The sequence below is a fragment of the Rattus rattus genome, chromosome 5, assembly GCF_011064425.1.
Source record: "Rattus rattus isolate New Zealand chromosome 5, Rrattus_CSIRO_v1, whole genome shotgun sequence".
Classification (NCBI taxonomy): domain Eukaryota; kingdom Metazoa; phylum Chordata; class Mammalia; order Rodentia; family Muridae; genus Rattus; species Rattus rattus.
Window position 1 is genome coordinate 134,588,750 of NC_046158.1, and position 25,801 is coordinate 134,614,550.

General features: G+C 45.9%; 1 protein-coding gene across 1 annotated transcript; it reads left to right on the plus strand.

The window, feature by feature from the left end:
- The first annotated feature begins 4,253 nt into the window (after window positions 1-4,253).
- On the plus strand, window positions 4,254-25,351 carry Dynlrb1 (dynein light chain roadblock-type 1). Its single transcript, XM_032904514.1, has 4 exons — window positions 4,254-4,349; window positions 14,018-14,093; window positions 20,823-20,990; window positions 24,991-25,351. Exons 1-4 carry the CDS (start codon window positions 4,347-4,349, stop codon window positions 25,032-25,034), a joined length of 291 nt encoding a protein of 96 aa, XP_032760405.1. The 5' UTR covers window positions 4,254-4,346; the 3' UTR covers window positions 25,035-25,351.
- The last annotated feature ends 450 nt before the right edge of the window (window positions 25,352-25,801 follow it).

Consider the following 25,801-nt stretch of genomic DNA (forward strand, 5'->3'; position numbering starts at 1 on the left):
TGACTACCCTATATTCTCTTTCTGGCTATTTCCAGAGAGGCATGGTTACCTAAAGAAAAATAGCTCAAAATATGTTAATGCCATCTATAGAATTAAAGAGTCCAAATTAGAATTCAGTATTGTTTTTTACTCCCAAACCCTTTTATACTACATTGCTTTTATAAACTGAAGCTGTTCCCCTAGGCAACTCAGTCTTACTTTCTTTTCTTCTCTTTGTTTTGTTGCCAAGATGATTAGTTTCTTGCTTCTCTAGGTATAGCTTGCCTCCTTATGTTGGGCTTTACCATTTATTATCCTTTGTAGTGCTGGATTTGTAGAAAGATATTGTGTAAATTTGGTTTTGTCATGGAATATCTTGGTTTCTCCATCTATATTAATTGAGTTTTGCAGGATACAGTAACCTGGGCTGGCATTTGTGTTCTCTTAGGGTCTGTATGACATCAGTCCAGGATCTTCTGGCCTTCATAGTTTCTGGCTGAAAAGTCTGTGTGATTCTGATAGGTCTGCCTTTATATGTTACTTGACCTTTTTCCTTGCTGCTTTTAATATTCTTTCTTTATTTTGTGCATTTGGTGTTTTGACTATTATGTGTCGGAAGGTGTTTCTTTTCTGGTCCAATCTATTTGGAGTTCTGTAGGCTTCTTGTATGCCTATGGGTATCTCTTTTTTTAGGTTAGAGAAGTTTTCTTCTATGATTTTGTTGAAGATATTTACTGGTCCTTTGAGCTGGGAGTCTTCACTCTCTTCTATACCTATTATCCTTAGGTTTGATCATCTCATTGAGTCCTGGATTTCCTGTATGTTTTGGACCAGTAGCTTTTTCCGCTTTTACATTATCTTTGACAGTTGAGTCAATGATTTCTATGGAATCTTCTGCTCCTGAGATTCTCTCTTCCATCTCTTGTATTCTGTTGGTGAAGCTTGTATCTACAGCTCCTTGTCTCTTCTTTTGGTTTTCTATATCCAGGGTTGTTTCCATGTGTTCTTTCTTGATTGCTTCTATTTCCATTTTAATTCCTTCAACTGTTTGATTGTGTTTTCCTGGAATTCTTTCAGGATTTTTGGGATTCCTCTCTGTAGGCTTCTACTTGTTTATTAATGTTTTCCTGTGTTTCTCTAAGGGAGTTCTTCACGTCTTTCTTGAAGTCCTCCAGCATCATGATCAAATATGATTTTGAAACTAGATCTTGCTTTTCTGGTGTGTTTGGATATTCCATGTTTGTTTTGATGGGAGAATTGGGCTCCGATGATGCCATGTAGTCTTGGTTTCTTTGCTTGGGTTCCTGCGCTTGCCTCTCGCCATCAGATTATCTCTAGTGTTACTTTGTTCTGCTATTTCTGACAGTGGCTAGACTGTCCTATAAGCCTGTGTGTCAGGAGTGCTGTAGACCTGTTTTCCTGTTTTCTTTCAGCCAGTTATGGGGACAGAGTGTTCTGCTTTTGGGCGTGTAGTTTTTCCTCTCTACAGGTCTTCAGCTGTTCCTGTGGGCCTGTGTCTTGAGTTCACCAGGCAGGTCACTTGCAGCAGAAAAGTTGGTCTTACCTGTGGTCCCCAGGCTCAAGTTCGCTCGAGGGGTGCTGCCCACGAGCTCTCTGTGGCGGCAGCAACCAGGAAGATCTGCGCTGCCGTTTCCGGGAGCTTCCGTGCACCAGGGTTCCAGATGGCGTTTGGTGTTTTCCTCTGGCGTCCGAGATGTGTGCAGAGTGCAGTCTCTTCTGGTTTCCCAGGCGTGTCTGCCTCTCTGAAGGTTTAGCTCTCCCTCCCACGGGATTTGGGTGCAGAGAACTGTTTATCTGGTGGATCCCTTCAGGTTCTGGCGGTGTCTCAGACGCAGCAGTCCTGCTGCTCTTGGGCCCTCCTCCACGGGAACCCAGAGGCCTTATACAGTTTCCTCTTGGGCCAGGGATGTGAGCAGGGGTGGGCAGTGTTGGTGGTCTCTTCCGCTCTGCAGCCTCAGGAGTGCCCACCTGACCAGGCGGTGAGGTCTCTCTCCCACGGGGTCTGGGAGCAGAGAGCTGCTGCGGGCCGGGATCCGCGGGTTTGGGACTCTCAGTCTTACTTTCTAATCAGACTTCAAGACCTATCGAATAATTCTCCATAACTGGTAACTGAGTCCTCACCAGAGCTGCCCCATCCTGCATCCTTGTCTGGCTCACATGAAGGATGGAGGTGAAGGTCCTTGCTCTAACTAATTCATTGGACGTTTAGGACTCCATTCTCACTACCACTCCTACCCTTACCTGGAATGAAGACCTGGAGGTGAGGGACACTATACGTTATTCCCAGCGTTCAGTAACCATTTCTTCGTTTACAATATATATATTTTTGAAGTGGTTTTCCTGAGTAGCCCTGGCTGTCCTGGAACTTGCTCTGTAGATGAAGCTGGCCTCCACATCAGAGATCCACTCGCTTCTGCCTCCATAAAGTTGTGCATTGTGCACCATTACACCCAACCTCCAGTCTTTTTGAACACCACACTCAACATACAACCTTTTTTTTAATGAGTGGTTTGCCTCTGTGTGTGTGTGTACACCGCGTGTGCCTGGTGCTCAGATCATCACTGGGAAAGTGATAGATGACTGTGAACTGCCATGTGTGTGCTGGAAACTGAACCCAGTCCTCAGCAAGAAGACCGAGTGCTCTTAACCAGTGAGTCCCCTCCCTGCCTGAGACAGTCTTTGTAATCCAGGCTGTCCTGGAACTATGGAAATTAGACTGCCATCAAACTTAGAGAAATCCTGAGTGCTGGTGTTAAAGGCATGTACTAATGACCCTTTTAAAAACCTATTTTGAGGAAATTTCAGGGTTGTTTGCACTTTTTAAATCTAGCTTTGTCCAGTGTTACCCTGGCTGACCTGGTACAGTTATTGAAACTAACAAATTAATATGATAGCACCTTACCTACATTCCCTACTCAAAGTCCACATATCTCTACCAATATTCTAATTTGTGACAGTTCCTTATCTTTCAGGACCTGGAGATTTTGTTTTGTTGGGGGTTGGTTATGTTTTTGCTTTGGAGACATGCATCCATCTTGAAGCCCAGGCTGCCCTAGAACCTGTTATTATCCTGCTTCAACCACCCAAGTGCTGAGATTATAGCTGTATGCCAACCAGACCTGATTGACTCTGAGATCCCCCTCAAAGAGATGCCCTTTTGGAGAGAGAGCTGTTTGGTGCCAAAGAGCAGTGGGTTTTGGCCCCTTTGGGGTCACATATCAGATATCCTGAATATCAGATGTTTACATTACAACTCATAAGTAATGAAATTAGCTATGAATTAGCTATGAAATAATTGTATGTTTGGGGGTAACAACCTGAGGAACTGAGTTAAAAAGTCAGAGTATTAGGAAAGTTGAAGACTGTCCTTAGAGAATATCCCTCAATATGGGTTTAATTTTCTTAAGATTGGATTTTTGTGGCAAATAACCTGGAGGTCATGCTCCCTTAGTCTATCATACTAGGTGCACAGGACACCAATACAGATACCATTATCCTTGATCTGATTGAGTGATGCCTGCTGCATTCTTGATGCAAACCCCACACGCTGAACTCTTCCCCCACTGAAGAAAAGGCACTTGTCATGAAATTCTGGAGGTAGATCATCAGGCTTGGTTTCAGCAAGTCCCATTGCAGGAAGAAACGTTCGTGGAGAAAGTGGGGATGCCAATCGCATATGAGGCTATTGAGGTATAAGCTACAGACTTTCCTGTGACAAAAGGATCCTTGCATGCCAGTGTTTTAAGTTAGGTGTTCTGCTAGAAACCCGGATTATTTTTCATAACCTCCAAGAGTAAAGAATAAGCAGAGGACAAAGACAGGTCTCTGGAAAATGGGTCCTCTAACGAGGTGAGAAAATGGAAGGGCAGAGAAGTAAATAAGTGTCTCCCAAGAAACACAGGCGTGCAGAGGAGTTCGCGATCCCAGATCTTACACAGCGAGGGCAGCCTTGACTAATTCATCCCAGAGCTTGCTCCAGAGATGCCCAATCTCGGGGCTGCCCATGTCCTCTGATCATTGAAGTTCATTGTTTCTGCCTCAATCTGGGCCAAAGGGAGTCCCAGCAACAGTTGGCCTCAGCCCAGGGACCTCGATTGAATACTGAAAAAGCCAAGACTTGACACCTCGTCCTCAGAGCCGGAGAGGAAATTCTCCACTAGAAGAGCTACAGTCTTTCCCAGTGGGGAGAGTTCATGCGTCGATGACTCACGTCAGCCCGCCCCATCACTACTGTCTACTGATTGGTTGTTCGATCTGTCCGTCTTCACGAAGGACTGTGCGCAGGCTCAGAAGGGCGGGGAACTCGGCTGAGTGTTGGCGATTCGGAGCTGCTGTGTCTGTCCGAGATGGTGAGTGCCCACCCAGGGCGGCGGCAGTGGGCTCCGGCTGCCCGGCATGGCCATCCCCCGGCAGAGGTTTTAGTCGTTGGGTGTCGCCCCGCGGGACCCGGGGATGCGGGCCTTTAGTCCCAGCCGAGGCGGAGCGACCGGAAGCTGGTGTGTGAAGGGCCGCCCCGGAGGCCCGCCCTCCGGCTCGATTACAGTTTAGCACTTTGGTCAGTGTTGAGAGACCCCAGCCAGGCTGCACCGTTTCCTGAAGTCTGGCAAATATCAGGCACCGTAGGCGTAGGCGCTTTACGTGCATTGCCTTTCCTCCTCCGCTCTGTGAAGTAGGTACGGCCATTAGCGCCGTCTTCACTCTTAGAATCCAAAGACTGTCGTCCCTGGGATTCGAACTCTGCGGGCTTGACTGCCGCCTGTGGGCTGCTCGGTTTGGCGTTGGGGTCAGGAACCGGCGGGGTCCACCCTGGGGATCCCCAAATCTCTGCCTACCTTAATAGGGTGGTGCTTTCAACCCTCACAAGTGTACAGAATTTAAAAGGCCTTTTCCGTCGTTAAGGCAAACCTCAGAATCTTATTTACAACGGGTGCACTCTTGAAAAACCCAGCACTGGGAAGGCTAGAGCAAAAGGATTTGCAGTTGGAGGGCAGCTTGGGATATAAAACGCCCGAGCCTTTTTTGTTTTGTTTGTTTTGTTTTGGTCAGTGTCGCAAAAACAAAAACTTAATAGAAATTTTAGTTGTTAAATATTTTGTGTATATAAGTAGTGTTTTGCTTGTTTGTATTGTAAGTGTTCTTGCTGCAATAGAAGGTATCCTGGGCATTCCTCAGAATCCCAGGAAGTACACAGCTCTGAGGGGAGAAGGTATCCCAATGGAAGGGCATCCTGAGACACAGGGCCAGGAAGCACACAGCTCTGAGAGGAAGTTTCCTCAGCAGAGGTGCTGCAGTTCTTGGGAGGGTATTCCCAGCTGAGCTGAGGACTCAGGAGCCTCATTGCAGGGACAAATCCAGGGTGTGGAGAGACGAATCCTGGGATGGCCGTCTCTGCTCTGGGGAGCCGGCAGCAAGAAACTGAACAAAGAACAGGGCTTATATAGGATTTCTTAGGGGACAGAGCTCCTCAGGCAGAGATTTCCGGAGTGAGAATTGGTTGGGATTTTTAAGTCCTGAGCTTGGGGAGCTTTGGGATTGGTGCCCCCTCATCCCCCGTTTCCCTTCGCTAGGACCGTGAGCTAGGATGGGAAGTGCTCCCCAACTGCAGGCAGCTTTGGCTGAGGTGGCATCACTGCTGAGCTGTTTGGGGAGGCCGGAGAGGAGGTGCCAACACTATGGACAACTACTTCAGTGGTACCTCATGATAGCTGAGATGAGAAAGGAGTTGGCACCACCGAGGACAGCTCCTGTGAGGGCTACAGGCTGAGGCAGGAAAGGAGGTGTAGCCATTCTGACAGCTTCAGCTTGCTGCTCAGGGACTACATGTATATGTATAACGTGCCTGATGAGGGATCAGATTAGAACTGGATTTACTGATGGCTGAAAACTATAAATAAAAAAGCAACTGAGAAAGAAACAGAATGGCACCACCTAGACAGTGGTTATCGACCTGTGGGGTCTCAGCCCTCACAAGGATCAGGTATCAGATGTTTACAGTTATGAAGTGACAGTGAAGTAGTTTTGTGGCTATTAGGGTCGCAGCATTGGGAAGGTGGAACCACCGAGCTAGAGGCGGCTATGTGGGTACATTGCAGATGGTGTTCTTATTCTGTTTTTGTTGTGGCCAGCATCGATTGTTCAATTGGGGCTCTGTGTTTTTCACGATGTCACAAAGAATGTCTCTACATCATCAGATCAGTATTGCCTCAGATCTATGCAATGCTATTTTTCACAACACTAACCTGTAAAAACATGTTAATAGGAAACTGGAGAGATGGTCTCAGCCATTGAGAGTATTTGTTGTACTTACAGAAGCCTCAGGTTCAAGCCCAACACCTACATACAACTGGTTGTAACTTCACTTCTAGATCTGATACCTTCTTCTGATTTCTGCAGGCTCCTGCATACACATGTGCATATATAAAGTAAATACATCAATATATTTTTAAAATTTTTAACAGCTTATTCAGAGTTTTAAGAAATACAAAAGGATCTAAGTGAAAAATACCTCTCCCATCTATCCCCAGTCCCAGCTTCAGTCTCCTTCAGGAACAACCAGGTGTGTGTGTGTGTGTCTATTTGTCTGTCTATGTCTGTGTGTCTATGTGTGAAACTCCCTCTGTAGACCAGGGAGTTTTTTCTATACCGGAATGTGCAGATATATCTGAAAGTTCTTCTGTAGGCCACGCTGGCCTAGAACTCACAAAGATCTGCCTGCCTCTGCCTCCCAAGTGCTGGGATTAAAAGTGTGTCCGGGGTTGGGGATTTAGCTCAGTGGTAGAGCGCTTGCCTGGGAAGGCAAGGCCCTGGGTTCGGTCCCCAGCTCCGGAAAAAAAAAAAAAAAAAAAAAAAAAAGTGTGTTCCACCAGCACGTCCCAGAGTAATTTATGTAAGTGTGAATGTGCTCTGATTTTTCATACATGGTAGATTTCTATAATCAGTACTATATTGTTTGCATCCGTAAAATTGCTACATATTTAGATTCCAAATAAACTCATGAAGCACTGTAGTATATAGTCTGTAGGAAGTGTGTGTGGTCATTTCTTACCCTACCCCCAAGCTAACCACTGCTGACAGCTGGGTATGCTTCCTTTTTGATATGTTTGGTGCACAGGACTATTTTTTTCTTTGTGCCTTATGTAGCACACAACTTGCCATTTAGCCAAGGGTGACCTTGAACTTCCAGTCCTCCTGCCTCTACCGTCTAAGTGCTGGGATTTGGGCAATGTGCCACCATGCTCATTGATACTAGTGTAATTTTGGCATAAGGTTTACTTTATGATACCTGATACTATAAAGATGTTTACTCTCATCTGGAGCAAGAGCTTAGTGACTAAGAGCACATCCTACCATTCCAGAGGAACAGGGTTAGGTTCTCAGTGCCCATATTAGACAGGTCACAACTGCCTGTAACTCCAGCTCCAGAGACCAACACCCTCTTCTGGGCCCCTGGGTCACTACACTCATGTGCACAAACCTATAGACATGATTATAAAGTAATTATATATACTACACACATAATATATGTATGTGTGAATGTGTATGTATATTCATTGATTCATTCCTCCATTCACTTAAAAATATCTACTGTTGGGCTGGAGAGATGGCTCAGTGGTTAAGAGCACTGACTGCTCTTCCAGAGGTCCTGAGTTCAAATCCCAGCAACCAGATGGTGGCTCACAACCATCTGTAATGAGATCTGATGTCCTCTTCTGGAGTGTCTGAAGACAGCTACAGTGTATTTATATATAATAAATAAACAAACAAACAGTATCCTACGCCCATACATTTAGTTTAGTTTCCCCAAGACAGTGCTGGTAGTAATTGCCCTTATCTTTGACACTCCTGCCATATAGAACTATTCTGTAGTTCATGTTGGTGGAAACTGCTCATTACAACTATTAAATAAAACATCCACACGTTTTATCCAGTTTTACTCCATCACGTAGCTGGTTTCCTCTTTTCCTGTCTTTCCTTAACATGTATATCTTCAAGATGTCCATGTTTGGTATTTGCTGTCTAAAAGCATTTAACCAAACCATGCTTGTGACATCATTATATGAATTTTGGGTTTCCTTGTGTAGCCTTTGCTGTCCTGGACCTGACTCTGTAAACCAGGCTGGCCTCACGCACAGAGATCCGTCCCCTCTCCCCCCAAGTGCTAGGATTAAAGGTATACACCATCACCTAGCTATGATAGATCGTTTCTGTTTACTATGTAATAGTTGACAAAGTGGTGTGTGTGTGTGTGTGTGTGTGTGTGTGTGTGTGTGTGTGTAATATGTATGTATGTGTGTGTGTGTGTGTGTGTGTGTTTGTATGTATGTATGTATATAGAGTGCTAGCTATCCAGGAACTTGCTATAGAGGCCAGACGAGCCTCGAACTCAGAAATCTACTGGCTCTGCTTCCAGAGTGCTGGGATTACATGTGTGTACCACCACACCCAGCCATGATTCCAGCAGAATTTGGCAAACCATTTCCCTGGTGTACAATCTAAATTGTTTGCAGTTCTTAACTCAGTTGTAATGCTGTGGTCTGTAATTTTTGGTTGTTTCTTTTAAATGAAATAGATTATTTATGATGGGTTTCAAGCAAAGCATTTCTGAGGCCAAAGGAGCAGCACTTGTGCTTCGTACGCTGTGTTGTGTGGTTTTCCCCGGTGGGGCGGGGAGGGGGTGCTAGGTATCAATCTTGCGAGCTATGCCTTAATGAAGCCAGCATTAAAATGGTCCTGCATTGTTGAGTTTTCATTCCTTGTAAAGGAATGAAAATCTTTAGGTGTTTGTAATTTATCTTAGATGTGTTTTCTGTTTTCTGTCTCCTGTTGGACACATGCTATGTTTCTTAATCATTTTGCTTGGTTTGTTTTGTTTTGTTTTTGAGTCAGAGTTTCTCTGTGTAGCTCTGGCTGTCCTGGGACTCAGTATGTAGACCAGGCTGGTGTTGAACTCAAAGATCCACCTGCTCCTGCCTCCTATGTGCCAGGATTAAAGGTGTGAGCCACCGTGCCCAGCTTTTATGTAATGTTTCTAAAGGCTTTTTTTTTTTTCCTGTTAGATTTTGCTATATTAGGGATAGAACTCAAGGTCTAGTGCCTACTGGACTACAACTGCACTACATCATCTACCATTGTTGTTGGTTTGTTTGTTTTTGGGTTTTGGTTATTCTTTTGTTTTCGAGAAACATGCACCCTATGTAGCTCAGGCTAGCCTGGAATCTTTCTAAATGCTGTGAGGTACTGGGTGTGGTGGCACCAGACCCCACAATCCTGGAGCTTTACTGATGCAAACACACATCTAGTTAGAGAATGCAAGGATACTGTCTCCTCTCCTCTATTGCCTGCAGTACATTGCTTTCACATGATTTAGCTTAATCGGGGGTGATGGAGAGATGGCCCAGTGGTTGAAGGTACTTGCTGCCCAATCATGGGGATTAAGCTTTGGATATCAGCACCTGTGTGGGGTGGTTTACAAATGTCTTGAACTCCAGATAGCTTTGAGAGGCCTGATGGCATTTTTGGGCATCTGCAGGCACCTGTGGACACATAAGCACATACACTGAGACACTAGTAACAAGGCTACAGAATTAGGCCCGGTCTCCACAAACCAAATAACAAATTTAGGCAGAAAGAATGGCACAAGTTGGAGGCCTGCCTGGGCTATAAAGTGAAAATCTTGTCTCAAAAACCAAATAGACTGTCTTAGTTATTGTCTTAGTCAGGGTTTTACTGCTGTGAACGGACACCATGACCACGGCAAGTCTTACAGAAGACAACATTTAATTGGGGCCGGCTTACAGGTTCAGAGGTTCAGTCCATTATCATCAAGGTGGAAACATGGCAGCATCCAGGCAGGCATGGTGCAGGAGGAGCTGAGAGTTCTACATCTTCATCTGAAGGCTGCTAGTGGAAGACTGGCTTCCAGGCAGTGAGGGTGAGGGTCTTAAGCCCACACTCACAGTGACACACCCACTCCAGCAGGGCCATACCTCCAAATGTGCCACTCCCTTGGCCGAGCATATACATCACATTCCACTCTGGAGTCAGGGACCACGCCATATGCCAGTAAGAGGATCCTTCCATTTCACCGGGGCATAACTGTGCCAAGTTGTAGGGTGCCAGACACTCAGCAGGGAAGAGTCCCATGGCATCCAAGATCAAAACCTACAGCAACTCCTTTTTAAATTTTTTAACTGTTTTTTTTTTTAGAGCTCCTTGAAATTGTTCTATAATTTCCTGTCCTTGAGGACATGTGAAATTATGTGTATTATATAAATTATAACTTATAATTTAACTCATTTAATTCATATTTTAACATATTATTTATAGTTAACACATATAATTTAAAAGTACATAATTAATATTTAATGCATACGATTTATAGTTACTGTATGTAATATATTAACACATAGAAGTCATATAAACTACATAATTTATATTTAACTCGTAACTTATATTTAATGCATAATTTATTTATATGGGTAATTTATATATATATTTGCATATGTGAACATGCTAATGTATATAATTTCTACCTTGTATGATATATGTTAGTTTATATAATTTATATTTAACTCATATAACTTATATTTGATGCATAATTTATGTGGGTAATTTATATATATTTGCATATGTGAACATGCATGTGGTTATTATATACATGTTTTAATGTATATAATTTCTGCCTTGTATAATATACGTTAGTTTATATAATTTATAGTTAGGGTCACCTGCTGGATTGGATCAGAACAGGCAGTGTACTTATCTGGGGTGCATTTTATCTGTCACGGGCGAGTCCAAGTCTTAGGGCTCTTGATTCCCCAAAGTTTATGTGAACTTTAGTCTACAAAAGGATATGCCAATGTATTGAAATCCATATTTTAGAAAAATAAGAAAAATAGTTAGGAGGTGCCCGTTAGACAACTGTAGACTCGTGCTTTGAGACCTAGTAAAAGTCAGAGGTTAGAGCTTTAGATGTGCAGATTGAGCAGATGTTCTTAGCATGATAAAAGCACCTTTAAGTTTATATTCAGAAGAGAACCAAAGGGAAATTAAAATCTAGAGCTTATGGCAGAATTGTTAACTGCCAGTGTTCCATGAGCTTATCAGAGCTCCATTGATCAATGTTAAAATTCTGAATGTTGAAATAACAGTAGCATGCAGGGGGGGAATATAAAACATTTGCCTTTTTTATACCTTAAATCATTTCTTATCTCTATAATTTACACTCATATACATTAGAACATCTTCTTAGACCCAGACATTTTTCATCTAGTTATTTTTGCACCCTCTAACATTCATCACTTGCATTTATCAATCTCAAACATTTTCCATAAACAGTTTTTCTTAGACCTTAACCTGCTGGATTGGATCAGACTCAGCCATGCCTCGTGCTCTGAGTTGCTGTCTCCCTACCCACTACTTCCCCTGACCCTCTCGGAGGTCAGTGGGTGCTCCAGTGTCTTCTAGAGGGTGGGGAGTGGGGCTGGAGGGGGACTGCTTCCCCGGCTGTCACCATGGTGACCTGCTCTGGGGCTGCTAGCATCCTGGACGCTGCTTCTCTTTCATGTCTAGAATCTAATCTATCCTTAATTAGGTCAAATACTAAAGGTATCCACAGGCACTTTACCTGGTCCGTGCACATCATAATAATCTTGAAGTCTTTCTCTTCTAGGTTGCTAAATTTATTGTACCTTCCTCAAGAAACCAAGGACAAACTTAATCTACAAAACCTAAAAAATTACATAATTGCTGTTGCCCTACTTTAGCAAAGCATATTCTTAAGCATTTGTACAAAAAGCATACGATTGTTTCCATTTCGCATCTTTTTTCCTTTTTTCTCTATGTCTTTTATTTTTTCCAAGCCCCTTATCTGTGTTTTCCTGTGTCTGTTACAAGAAATTCTCACCCACTGAGCTCCTTATCCTCTTTCGAGCACTCACTTTTTCCCACATTTCCTTCACCTGATCCCTAACTCTCAGAGCCCCACTAACCCGCTCACTGTATGAGTCAGCCCCTGCGGGTGGGGGCGGGGTGAGGATAGGAAAGGCAGGAAAAAGATGCAAGACACAGATACGGGAGGGCTGCAGGTCAACACCACGTCAGCCTTTTCTTTTCTTAGCCCTTTTATATCTCACAGTATGGTGGGAAGCAAAGCTACAAGCTGACAGAAACAACTGCTGAAATATACACATTACACGTAAGACTTCAGTTTTTAATCCCAAAGCCTCCCTGTTCCTCCCGCCAGGTCAACAGAATCTTCAGCCCTCACCTTGAGCCTCAAGTGCATCTCCTCTTTTAGTTCCATGACTCAGCAGGCCAGGAACTCTGCCAGCAGACCCTGACCTGCCTGACTCTTCCTGGCAGGCAGACTTTTCTTTATATTCCCTCCCCACACCCTCACCCCCCCAACCCCCCCACCCCGCCTCTCTCTCTCTCTCTCTTCTTCACAGAAGCAGGCAAGTGGCTCCTGACACAACCCTGCCCTTTTACCCAGGTTCTAGATTTCAGAGGCATCAAGTTGCTCGCCCCTTTGTAGGAAAAGCCCTCCACCTATTCCTGTAGCATCTGGTACAGTTCTTACAGGAAGTAGGTTGTTAGTGTCCAGATTGTTGGCCGGAGCCTTTCATAAAAGTAATCCATTGTGCTATCTTCAGTTTGGACCTGGGGGCTGGAGAACCGTTCTTTCTGTGAATGGTACCCCTGTTTACAAAGACCCTTTTTCCTCCCCCTCTTTGGAGATATAGTCTCTACAAAACCATGGCTGACCAGACTGGCCTTGAACCAACAGAGGACTGAATGCCGTCCTGACTCTGCCTTCGAGGGGCTTATGACTAGATAAGCCCCTGGAGGGCGCACCCTGAGACCAAGCACACTTCAAAGCCAGGCTCCAGCCCTAGTGAAAGGAAGGTCAGCTGGGCTCCTCTCTATGGGCACCTGCTCTGCTGACCACTCTAAGAGACTGAGTAGCTAGACACAGTATCTGACATTTGTCTCACAGAGTCACAGTCTAGGTCTAGAAGAGATGATCTAGATGTCTCAGATGATCTCGAAAACTGTTGGTTTCAGAAAGGAAGCTTTGTAAGTTTGTTTTTTAAGGGGCGAGGACCAGGTGTGATAATACACATCTTTAATCCCAGTGCTGAGGCAGAGGCAGGCTGTCTCTTAGTTTGAATCCAGCCTGGGCTACAGAATGAGTTCAGGAAAGCCAGGGCTATATAGAAGCATTCATGCATGGGGGCTGGAGAGATGGCTCAGTGGTTGAGAGCACTGACTGCTCTTCCAGAGGTCCTGAGTTCAAATCCCAGCAACCACATGGTGGCACAACCATCTGTAATGGGATCTAATGCCCTCTTCTGGTGTGCATGAAGACAGCTACAGTGTACTTATATAAAATAAATAAATCTTACCCAAAAAAGCATGTACGTCAGAGGCAGGCTCCATCATCTCCTTACCTGCTCAGTTGATAGGGCTCTGTGCTAGGGCATCCCACCTTGAGCAGTTTCTGCATAATCAGAACTCTTCCTGAGACATATTTCCTGTTCTATATGCCAAGTGTCACTCTACATAGAGTGACAGCTTTTTAAGTCACTCAATTTATCCTTATGGGGTCATTTTGCTCCCTTTGAAATATTTTCATTTTTGATATTTAACCCACAAAGAATAAAGTGCCTCCTTCCTGTTAAAAACTACTTAGGTTTTTTTGTTTTTTTCTAGTTCATCAGAATACTGTGCCCTGTGTGTGAGTCATGGGTCATGGGTGTGTCTGTGCTCCTGTGAATGGTGTTTATATTCTGCTCTCAAACAGCTGATGGGCAGGGAGGGGATGACTGGCCCGTGTGAGGGGCCAGAAGCAGTGCCCCTCATGCCGTGCTGAACCTCGGGTGCCAGTGGTGGCCCAAGGAGCCCTGCCAAATGCCTGGTGTTCCGTGCCCTTAGACGACTGTCATCGTGGGCTGGGATCGAAGAAGTTAATCCAGCCTGCCTGTTGACTCCTAATCTTGGTCTCCTTTCCTGGCAGGCAGAGGTGGAGGAAACACTCAAGAGGCTTCAGAGCCAGAAAGGAGTGCAGGGCATCATCGTGGTGAACACAGAAGGTAGGCCCTTAGTCCATCCTGCACCCAGGCAGGTCTCCAGAACACAGACCAACCACAAGCATTGTCCCTCCTCAATCCCAGTGAGCCCAGATTCATTCTAAGTTTCTTTCTTTAAAACATTTCCAAAGTGCTGATGCTATTCTTGGTTTTTTGTTTGTTTGTTTGTTTGGTTGGTTGGTTTTTTGGCTTTTTGGTTTTTTGGTTTTTTGTTTTTGTTTTTTTTTGTTTGTTTGTTTGTTTTGTTTTTTTTGAGCTGAGGACGGAACCCAAGGCCTTGTGCGCAAGCGCTCTCCCACTGAGCTAAACCCCCAACCCTGATGCTATTCTTAAGATTCTTTTTTTCTTCCCTCTTTGAGGCAGGGTCTTGCTGTGTGGCCTGAGCTATCCTGGAAATTACAGTCCTCCTGCTTTCCCCTCCATGTGCTGGAGCTAAAGGCTTACACCACCTTAGAAATCTTAGTAAATATGAATGTTTTTTCTCAGTTCTACTGCCCTGACAGACCACAGCTGTCAGTAATCTCTGTTTTTCAGTTCTTGTGATCATCCAACTTCTTTCTCATGTGATAATCAGAGTTGTTAAGATTTATATTTTTGAGTTAAAGTCTCATTATGTAGATCAGGCTGTCCTCAAACTCAAGAGATCTTTGCCTTCTGGGTGGTGGCATTGAAGTATGCACCATCAAATCCTTTAATGCCAGCCTGAATGCCTTTAATTCCAGCACTTGAGAGGCACAGGCAGGTGGATTTCTTTTGAGTTTGAGGCCAGTCTGGTCTGTATAGTCCCAGTACAAGCAGGGATCTGTAGAAAGGCCCTGCTTCAGAAAAAACAAGAACAGGAAAATGGTGTTTTCAATCACACCTGACTATTGTTGTTCACTTTTAAATGTCTTCCTTGCAGGTTTTGTTTTGTAGATTTTACATAAGCAAAACCTTTTTTAAGTGCGGAGAATCGAACGCAGGCCTCACATGCACAAAGCATTTTTTCAGTGAACTGTCCCTTCAGCCCTTTTAAAGTAAAAATTTAAAGTGTCAGTACAATTGTTTTTTAAGTATTTCTGAGGGCTGGAGAGATGGCTCAGTGGTTAAGAGCACTGAGTGCTCTCCCAGACGTCCTGAGTTCAAATCCCAGCAACCACATGGTGGCTCACGACCATCTGTAAAGAGATCCGATGCCCTCTTCTGGTGTGTCTGAAGACAGCTACAGTTTACTCATATATAATAAATAAAGAAATCTTTAGAAAAAAAAAAGTTTTGAGACTGTGTCTCACTATTTAGCCCATGTTAGACTGGGACTCAGCGTATAGCCCAGGGTGACCTAGCATTCACGGCATTCCTTCTACCTGCCTTGGCTAGGTTACGAACTTGAGTCACTGTGCCCAGCCAAGCACAATGCTGATTAATCTATTTATGTTGCTCCTGCTCTGTGTGCTCCCCAGGTGGATGCTGTGCATCCACTTGTGGTGATTCTGCTATTGACTGATTGATTGATTGATTGTGGCTAATCCTCCAGGTGATTTCTGTGTGCTCAGAGCTCGTTTCTGTCTTCTGGGGAATGAGCTTACGTGAGTGACCAGTAAGAGGCAGATGTTGGCGTTCCTACACCGGAGGTGCAGAGAAGGGAACTAGCCCGGTACATCCTCTGGTGCTCATTCTGAGCACGGGCGCTTTACTCCTTCAGACAGCCCTGGTACCTGCATTTATTGAGAAAACGTGAGTTTAGAGATGTAACTGATAGGCCAGGCAGTGGGGCTGCACACCTTTAATCCCAGGCTCAGGCAGATGCAGGCAGATCTCTGAGTTTGAGGCCAGCCATGTCTACAGAGTGAGTTCCAGGACAGCCAGGACTTCACAGAAACAGGAAGAAATTTAATTGATGGCTGCCTCTCATTACAAAGCCAAAGCCAAAAGCTTTTCTAAGATTTACTTTTGTTTTTATTTTCTGCATATGGTGTTTTTGCCTGCGTGTTAAGTGGCCACCATATGCATGTGCATGAGGAGCTAGACCTGGAGTCACAGGAGGTTACGAGCTGCCATGTGGGTGCTGGGATTTGAACTCAGGACCTCTGGAAGAGCAGTCAGTGCTTTTAAGCACTGAGCCATCTCTCCAGCCCAGTTTTTATTTTTTATTTTTATTTTATTTTTTAACCACAATCCATTTTACCACAAGGAAATTGAAATTCAGAGAAACAGGTAGGTACCTTGCATGGTGGCACTAGCCTGTAATCCAGCACTTGAGAGATAGAGGCCCAAGAACTGAGCTTAAAAACCCGTCCTGAGCCACACAGTAAGTCTAAGGAGAGCATGCATGAGGCCTGGGCTCCGAAAGCCAAGGGGTGGGGGGCAGCATCTTTGTCAACAAGGAACCTCGCTCTCCTTTGCTTCCAGCCCGCCGGGGTCAGTGTGGGGTGTGTGCTTGGTAGCAGGACTGGGACATTGCCCTTTTCAGTGCTGGGCAAACGCTCTACCCAGGAGCCCCGTTGAAGGGCTTGGGTAGATTTCTTGTTCTGAGAGCACTTGACTGCACCATGCCTCAAAATTGTGCTACCCTGGTAACTACTTAATTCTGCAAGCTACACAGTATCTGTGAAGAAAAGGGCTTGAACTAGGTTAGGCTGCCTAATAATAGCAGGCCTCTGTGAGGCCCCACCTCTGTCATCCTTCTTTATTTCGTCCTTGTTTGAAGTTCTTCCAAGATTTTGGTTCCTGTTCCTTTACCTCCTCTTTTTTAGAGTGAGCCGCTGCATGGTTAAATTTGCTGGTGCCTTAACATTTGCCTCTCGATATATAACCAAGCTCGTTCTGCTGTCTGAAGGTGGACTCCAGTAATAACCAGAATCAGTAAATGCTTCCCTCGTAACTGCAGATGCTACTGAGCAAATGAGATTAGGTCCTGCCCCCAGGGAACTTACAGTCCAGTGGGAGATGAGTGTCTGCTTTCCTAATAGAGTGTGCTCGGCTCTTACTCTAAAGAAAAACTGCATGGTGCTGGGATGTCGTCAGACTCGAGGGTCCTTCCTTAAGGACCGTCCCATTGTGGATAGATTATAACAGGCACCAGTCACACTGCCACCCTTAGAAAAGTACAGCTGTAGAGAGGCCTCATGAGGCTCAGGGCTGCATGTTTTTGCCATCTAGGACCCAATAGCAGCGTTGAGGCCCTAGCATCAGTCCCTTAAAGACAAATGACCACTGCAGTTCATTCCCGTGCCTTCACCCTCCTGCTCAGCTGCCTCACGTGTTCCTGGTGCCTAATAAAATATGGTTGGGAGGCTGCCTTTGGCTAATCTCCAAGCTGTTTGTTCACTGTTGGCCAGATTCACAGGGCCTGTGTCTAGGCACTTAGGTGTGAGGCGTCACCTGTAACACATTCTTCACGGGGCTGGAGCGATGGCTCAGTGGTTAAGAGCACTGACTGCTCTTCCAGAGGTCCTGAGTTCAATTCCCAGCAACCACATGGTGGCTCACGGCCATCTGTAATGGGATCTGATGCCCTCTTCTGGTGTATCTGAAGACAGTACAGTGTACTCATATGCATAAAATAAATAAATAAATAATTCTTTAAAAAAAAAAACCCACATTCTTCACAAGTGTCCTGACTTCTCTTGGATGGAGCATTCTGACAGGTCATAGCCAATTCTCAGGCACCTGATAACAGAATGTGGCTGAAGCCTCATCCCTCACCATCATGACAGCAGGCACCAGTGATGACAATAGGACACCCAGTGTTCATTTCATTGTTCAATTTTCAAAAGGAGAGACTTAATACACAATGATAGTCATTGGCTGTTAATTATACCAGGAAAAGCCTAGCCTAAGAATCCAGCAACAGGGATGCTGGGTGTATGGACTCCTACTTCATGGGCTCTTTTTGTGATTTGTTGGTGTCTTAGTTAGGGTTTTACTGCTGTGAACAGACGCCATGACCAAAGCAACTCATAGACAACATTTAATTGGGGCTGGCTTACAGGTTCAGAGGGTCAGTCCATTATCATCAAGGCAGGAGCATCCAGGCAGGCATGGTACAGGAGGAGCTGAGAGTTCTACATCTTTTTTTTTTTTTTTTTTTTTTTTGGTTCTTTTTTTGGAGCTGGGGACCAAACCCAGGGCCTTGCGCTTCCTAGGCAAGCGCTCTACCACTGAGCTAAATCCCCAACCCCTCTACATCTTCATCTGAAGGCTGCTATGAAAAGACTGGCTCCCGGGCAGTGAGCTTCTTAAAGCCCACACCCACAGTGACACACCCACTCCAACAAGGCCACACTACCTCATGTTGCCAAACACCTACCAACCATCACATTCCACTCCCTCGTGCTCAAACACGAGTCTATGGGGGCCATACCTAAACATAGCATAATGCAAAATACATCTGATCCAACTTCAGAAGTCCAAATAGCAGTCTCAACAATATTAAAATCCAAAGTTCAAAGCCTCTTCTGAGATTCAAGCAATTTCTTAACTGTGATCCTGTATAAAGTCAAAATTACTGGACCAAAGCAAGGCAGAAAATCAGCTGTTCAAACTCCAGACTGTGTCTTCCTGTCAGATGTCAAGGCAGCCTTCAGATCTGACTCCTCTCATCCTTGCTGACTGCTGTTGGCAGCTCTGGCATTCAGCAGCAACAAGCTTCATTCTCTGGGCTGCTTCCACTCCGTTAGCAGCTGTCCTCGGCAGGTATCTCATGGCCCTGGTATTATAACATCTTGGGGTATCCAAGGCAACTTCAACTTTACAGCCGATTCCAGTGTCTGGGGTCTACACATGATCACCCGGGCTCCAAAGGGCTTGTGTCACTTCTCCAGCTCTGCCTTTGGTGGCACTCTGAGATCAGACTCCACTCCACTTGCTGCTGCTGTTCTTGATAACCATCCAGCTTTCTGTTTTCGATGAATTACTCTCTGCCTAAGCTTGGTTATCCTGGAATTTTCTCTGTAAACTGACTTTGAACTCAGAGATCTGCATACCTGTCTCCTAAATGCTGAGATTAAAGGTGTGGTCCACCATGCCTAGATTTAATCTTTTTCTATTTGGAACCTTCTCTGTACCTGGCTGGCCTTAAAACTGGAGCTCTGTTTGCCTTTGTCTCCTGCAATTAAATGTGTGCACCATCATGCCTGGACTTAGGCTGGGGGATCTTGCTCCAAAGCCCTCTCCCTTAAGCTGCTCTCTCCTAGAACACAGGATTGAGCTCCATTCCACTTCCTGGTGCCCCTTAAATATGTGAAACATTTAATTGTACTTTTCCTTTTTTAGCTTGCTCCTTTTCATTAAAATGTTCTTCATAAGACTAAACCATAAGGGCTGGAGAGGTGGCTCAATAGTTAAGAGCACTGATTGCTCTTCAAGAGGTCCTGAGTTCGGGTTGGGGATTTAGCTCAGTGGTAGAGCGCTTGCCCTAGGGCAGCGCAAGGCCCTGGGTTCAACCCCAGCTCTGAAAAAAAGAACCAAAAAAAAAAAAAAAAAAAAAAGAGGTCCTGAGTTCAATTCCCAGCAACCACGTGGTGGCTTACAACCATCTGTAATGAGATCCAGTGCCCTCTTCTGGTGTGTCTGAAGACAGCGACAGTGTACTCATATAAATAAAATAAATCGTAAAAAAAAAAAAAAAAGACTAAACCAGAGAACAAAGTCTCTGTTAAGATTTTTTGAGACTTCCTTTGTCAATGCAATTGGTATAAATATTTTACCTTAGGCAGACTCTTCAGACAAGGACAAAGCAGCCACATTCTTCACCAAAATACCACAAAAAGAGTCTCTAGGCCACATACTGAAATACTTCACTGAAACCTCTTGGGCCAGGTCTGCACAGTTCAAATCACTCTCAGCAACACAGTCTTCCATATTCCTACTAGGATGGCCCATTAAGCCCCACTTGAAGCATTCCACTGCTTTGCAAATCCAGAGTCCCAAAATCCAACAAAGCACAGTCAAGCCTATCACAGCAATACCCCACTCCTGGTACAACTTCTGTCCTAGTTAGGGTTTTACTGCTATGAGCAGACACCATGACCAAGACTACTCCTATAAGGACAACATTTAACTGGGTCTGGCTCACAGGTTCAGTCCATTATCATGAAGGCAGGAACATGACTGCATCTAGGCAGGCATGATGCAGGCAGAGCGGAAAGATCTACATCTTCATCTGAAGGCTGCTATGAAAAGACTGGCTTCCAGGCAGCAAAGGTCTTAAAGCCATGCCCACAGTGACACACCTATTCCAGCAAGGCCACACCTCCTAGTAGTGCCACGCCCTGGTCCAAGCTTATACAAACCATCACAGTTGTGTTGTGCTAGGTACTGGATCCAAGTCTTAGAAAGGTCTTAGACAGGCTACACAAACTCCCTTTACCACTAAAGCTATACCTCCAGCCTCTTACTGGGCTCTTTTAAAGACAGCAATGCACTTACATAGAGACACACTGAGGTAAGAAAGCATCTTCATACGTATACATAGAGTTCAGCCAGCCTTACCTAGAACAGTAATGGGTTGTGTCTGGTATGTCTCGGCATAAGCTGACCTCTATTTTTATAAACGGATGCTCTGTTTTCCTATACATCAGCATGACAGAGAGTACCCTCAGATCCCTTTATAGGTGGCTGTGAGCTACATCGTAGTTGCAGGGAATTGAACTCATGACCTCAGGAACAACAACAAATGCTCTTAACCCAATCGAGCCATCTCTCCAGTGTCCAACCTCTTTTCTGCCTGTTTTTCATTTGTCCTCCCTACAGGCATTCCCATCAAGAGCACAATGGACAATCCCACCACGACACAGTACGCCAACCTCATGCACAACTTCATCTTAAAGGCGCGGAGCACTGTGCGTGAGATTGACCCCCAGAATGACCTAACCTTCCTTCGAATTCGCTCCAAGAAAAATGAAATTATGGTGGCACCAGGTAAGAGTTCTTGCACCGGGGTTGGGGATTTAGCTCAGTGGTAGAGCGCTTGCCTAACAAGCGCAAGCCCCTGGGTTTGGTCCCCAGCTCCGGAAAAAAAAGGAAGAAAAAAAAAAAAAGAGTTCTTGCACCTTCACATTTAGTTCCTGAACCTGTAACAGGTTCTCTGTGGCTTAGCAGGAAAGTGTGGCACATTAGTGTCTCCCCAGGTTCAAGGCAGGCCTCGTGGGGATTAAAGAGTCGACTGGCTTTACTGCCTAGTCACTCTCGGTGGCATCCACCAGCGATCTTCAGCAAGCCTCATAGAGGAATTGTGGTTTCATGAGGGAGAAAGACACAAATATTAATGATGGTCATTCTCAACTTGGTAAGAATCCCATAAGAATTTGGGACATGGAAGGGTTGATCAGTTCCGCCTGGACAATCAACAAAGATTTCTCAGAAAAAGGGGCTGAATCTTAAGAGCCAGGAAACTATGAGTCAGAAGGGTGGAAAAGCTATTTCCATATGAAAAAGAATTTATAGTCCTGTCTCCAACCCATAGAGCCAGCTCCCCACCACCACTGGATGGGAGCAGATTGCCATTTTGAGTCATCAGTGAAAAGCTTGGCTGGGTAGTCTAAGCCTGCCCTGAGAGGCTCACATTGGGAGGAGCCCACAGGATGGAACTCGGGGAGGCATGGGGCTGCCTCCTGCTCTGCCTCCTCTAACTCACACTCACAGACTAGAGTGCCAGACAGATTCTACAGGACTTCTGCACAACACAACTGTGATGGTTTGTATAAGCTTGGACCAGGGCGTGGCACCGTTAGGTGGTGTGGCCTTGTTGGAGTAGGTGTGTCACTGTGGGGCATGGCTTTAAGACCCTTGCTGCCTGGAAGCCAGTATTCTGCCTAGAAGCCTTCAGATGAGGATGTAGATCTCTCAGCTCTGCTCGCACCATGCCTGCCTGGATGCTGCCATGCTCCCACCTTGATGATAATGGACTGAACCTGTGAGCCAGCCCCAATTAAATGTCCTTCTGCCAAGCCATGGCTAGACATGTGTGAGTTCGTACATAATCGTGCCTCAGTTTGCAGAACATGTTAATTAGGAGGGGATAAGTGGATCCAGACTCTGTATGGATCTGATCCTGTAAGCTAAGGTGCTGGGCATGGCGGCACATGCTTTTAACCCCAGGACCCAGGAGGCAGAGGCAGGTAGAACTCTTGAGTTTGAGGCCAGCCTGGTGTAGAGTGATTTCCAGGACAACTAGGGCTACACAAACCCTGTTTGGAGGGTGGGGTCAAGTGCCAGTCCTAGCAGCAGACCAGTGTGGCTTCTGTTCCCAGGCCTCTTCTTGCTCCAGCCCAGTCTGCCTGGCTAGAGAGATGACAGAGAGAACCTGAGTCGCTCACAGAAGAGCTGTCAGTGCCTTTACTCTAAAACTGCTGCAGAACAGCTCTTGCCACCTGATGCTTCCACAACCACATCTCTAAAACATGAGGTGGAGGTCTGTGCTGTGTGGTCCTCTGGGATGTACACCATTGGGGGACTGTGTTACGATCACAGAGCTAGGTACACCCCTAGCCCAGCGTCCTGCCTGGGACTGTAAAGGACAGATCTCTGTTTCCATAAAACTGGGATTGGGGATCATCTTTCCACTTAGTGGTGATGTCTGTGCAGACTTGAGGTGCTCAGTGGCAGCCTGAGAAACTCAGCGTGAAGGACAGGTGACATGACAGGTGCCACAGAGACAAACACTTAGTAGTCATGTCTCTCCACCTAAACTCCAGCTCAGCGCAAGAGCACCTCCAGTTGGTCCTTGAAGACCACGGGCATTCAGTCTCTGAGGATTGTTGGTGCTTGAGTTCTCATTGGGGTTCACAGGCTAAGCGGCTCCAGTCTCAGTGGAGTTGAGTGGCCAGACCCTCACATGGACAGTACATGGAAAGGTCTGCAGGAAGTATACGTGCTGGCGGGTGGTGTCTCATTCATACTCTAGATATGTCTAGATATACTCTGGATGTGTTAAGGTGGCCATAAACAGTGCTGTTTCTTGGCCCACCACACTGCCACTCCCCTTCCTGCCGCCTCCACCCCCGCTAGAACATGCCTTTGATCCTCGTGGCCTTGTCCAGGTACCTAGTATTTAACAAATGCATTCAACAGATGGCTTTTGTTGTTTTGAGATGAGGTTCTCTACATAGGCTCAGGTGTTCTGGAATTTACTATGTAGACCAAGTCAGCCTTGAACTCAGATACTGCCTCTCAGGTACTGGGATCAAAGGCCTATGCCACCATGTCTAGTCCCCACATGGCTTTAATTTCCTCCTGTTGGAGAGACTTCCCCTATTGTGGATTAGGGTGGGTTTGGTAGAGGGTTAGGGTTAAGGATGTCTGCCTGGGAATGAGTTTGTCCATTGAGTATCAGTGGAGGTCAGAAGAGGGCCCAGATCCCCCCGGAAGCTGGAGTAAGGGAACATTGTGGGCTGCCACCCGAGTGCTGGGAACTAACCGCAGGGTCTGCAGGAGCAGCCGGTGCCCAGCCGTCTCTCCAGCCCCCGGGGCATTTCTGGGGTGTTTCAGATGAAAATCGTAGTACATACTTTTATATACCCAGTTTTATGTGGTCAATACAGAATTTCTGGGTTTGAGACCAGAACTTCTTTGAGTCGGGCTAGACCGCCTGAGGGTTACCGCAGGGCAGCCCCAGCATGGTCCCACCCTGCAGGGTGGGCAGACTGGAAGGAAGAGGTTCAGTCTCTTCTCACAGAAATGGACTGTGTGGCTTCTCAGGAGCTTAGCACTCCATATTTTAACAGACTAAGGTGTGTAAGATAGTTTGGTGCCTGCTTCAGCCCATGAGCACGGAAAGAGCACACTTTTAAATATGATTATAAAACACTGCCTCCTACAGGCCTGTGATGTGTGCTGAAGGACTTATAACTTGTTGGTTGTGTTTATTTTTGCTTGTGACTTATTACGTGCGCATTGCTTAGCTGTGAGACTGTGGTCATGTGGTCACGTGTAGTAGTCGTTATGCTTTATTAGTAAAACAGTAGCCCACCAGCACCCGTCTACAGTGATCTGGGGGTTCGTTGGAATGCCACTTGAGAAACCTGAAAGGTGCCATGACAGAGCTAGTCCTGCCATAGATGCAGTTGATGCCCAGAATTGAAGGGCAGTTTCTGTAAACCTGCAGACCGAATCCTTCTCATCAAGGTGAGAGCACTGATGCACAAGCCCCCATGTCTGAACTGTGCTGCAAGGCTTCAGTTGACATCTCGGTGACCAGAGCACCTGCACCTAAAGCCATACATGAATGTAGGCTTGAGGGTCTACCTCAGGGTACATTTACAAGTACACTGAGGGCATTTACAAGCCCCAGTGCCACAATAAAATGACCCAAATCGGTGAGGTTTGCCCAGACAGAGAGCACGTTGCCCTGTTTTCTTGATAAATGAGGCCTGTCCACCTCTGTGGAGAGCCTGATTCGTGAGACTAATTCGCTTGGAAGCAGCAGTTAACTTCCTGCGACCTTTCAATGGTTGGGTGGGGGTGCCGATTGAGGAAGGTGGCGATCAGAGCAGGCCAGGTCTGTCAGCAGGCTTCATAGGACGGACTGAGGTGTCTGTCAGTCTCACTTACACTAGTGTGTGTCCGCGCCTGCGCACATGCACACTCAACGGCAGGGGTTAGAATACAGCCCTTGGGACCTGGCTGTTTCCCTCCACCACGTGAGCCCTGGGGGTTGAACTCAGACTATCTTAGCAGCCTCCAAATCTTATCTTGTTTAATAATAAACAGTGGAGTGTGGCAGAGGCCGCTCACTTCCCATCAGCCACTTGGCAGGCCACAGTAAGGAACCTGTAGCTTATTTCCTGTCCCCAGCTGGGGAGAGTCTGCGCGGATGCTCTTCTGAAAGCTCTCTCCCTCCTGCATTGTATGGTTAGTGGTTACTGTTAGCATCTCCTGGTTTACATTTAGTAACTTGTTTTTACGTTTTTCTCTTTTTCAGATAAAGACTATTTCCTGATTGTGATTCAGAATCCAACTGAATAAGGCACTGTCTTGGCTTCCTGTGTCATTCCTTAATTTAATGTCCCCCGAGAATAATAGCGTTAATCATGTCAGTGGGCACATGGTGGCTGCCTGGAGCCATGCAGACCTTGGCATTGGTGAAGGGCAGCTCTGCCCACCCCACCAAGGAGTGCCTCTGATGATCCGGTCAGTCCCTAGAAGAGCTCAGTTCTCTCTCCAGGCTTTGGAATGAGAGCTCTTGATAAGCCCACAGCCAGCTTCCTTCTAACCTTCAGTTCACTTTGTCCCCCTTGGAAAGCTGTTTTTGTTTTTTTAAACTAAAAATAACTTCAACCCCCTGCTGGCTGTTGTGTCTTCACTCGATTGGAAAGGCCTGTTCCTGTGTTAGCACGTGGTCAACTGAACATACCCTCAACTTCTAGCCACAGGCAGGTTTTCATGGTCCCCGGCCTGCTCCTTCTAGGACCTGTGGCACACTTCCTGAACGAGGCTTGGGATGTACTTGTGCCCTGGTTCCTGGGCCTTTTATTTTAGACACCTCTTTCTATTGCATTGCCCTAAGCAAGGGAAGAGAGCGGTGTCTACTGAGTACCCACAATGCACCTGGTATACCTCAGGAGCTCACATCATTGGGTTAAGACTACCTGAGAGCTGGGGACTTGGGAGAAACACGGGTGGGAAGGAACATGTAGTTCCCAGAGTCTCATGGCTGGGAACATGGGTCCGTGGGTGGCCTGCGCTTTCCACTGTGACTCAGTAACTCTGACCCCTGCCTTTCCCAGTGAGCT

Coding starts and splice junctions, on each gene's coding strand:
- Dynlrb1 (XM_032904514.1), top strand. Junction 14,094..20,822: donor CATCGTGGTGAACACAGAAG/GTAGGCCCTTAG, acceptor TCCTCCCTACAG/GCATTCCCATCAAGAGCACA. Junction 20,991..24,990: donor TGAAATTATGGTGGCACCAG/GTAAGAGTTCTT, acceptor TCTCTTTTTCAG/ATAAAGACTATTTCCTGATT.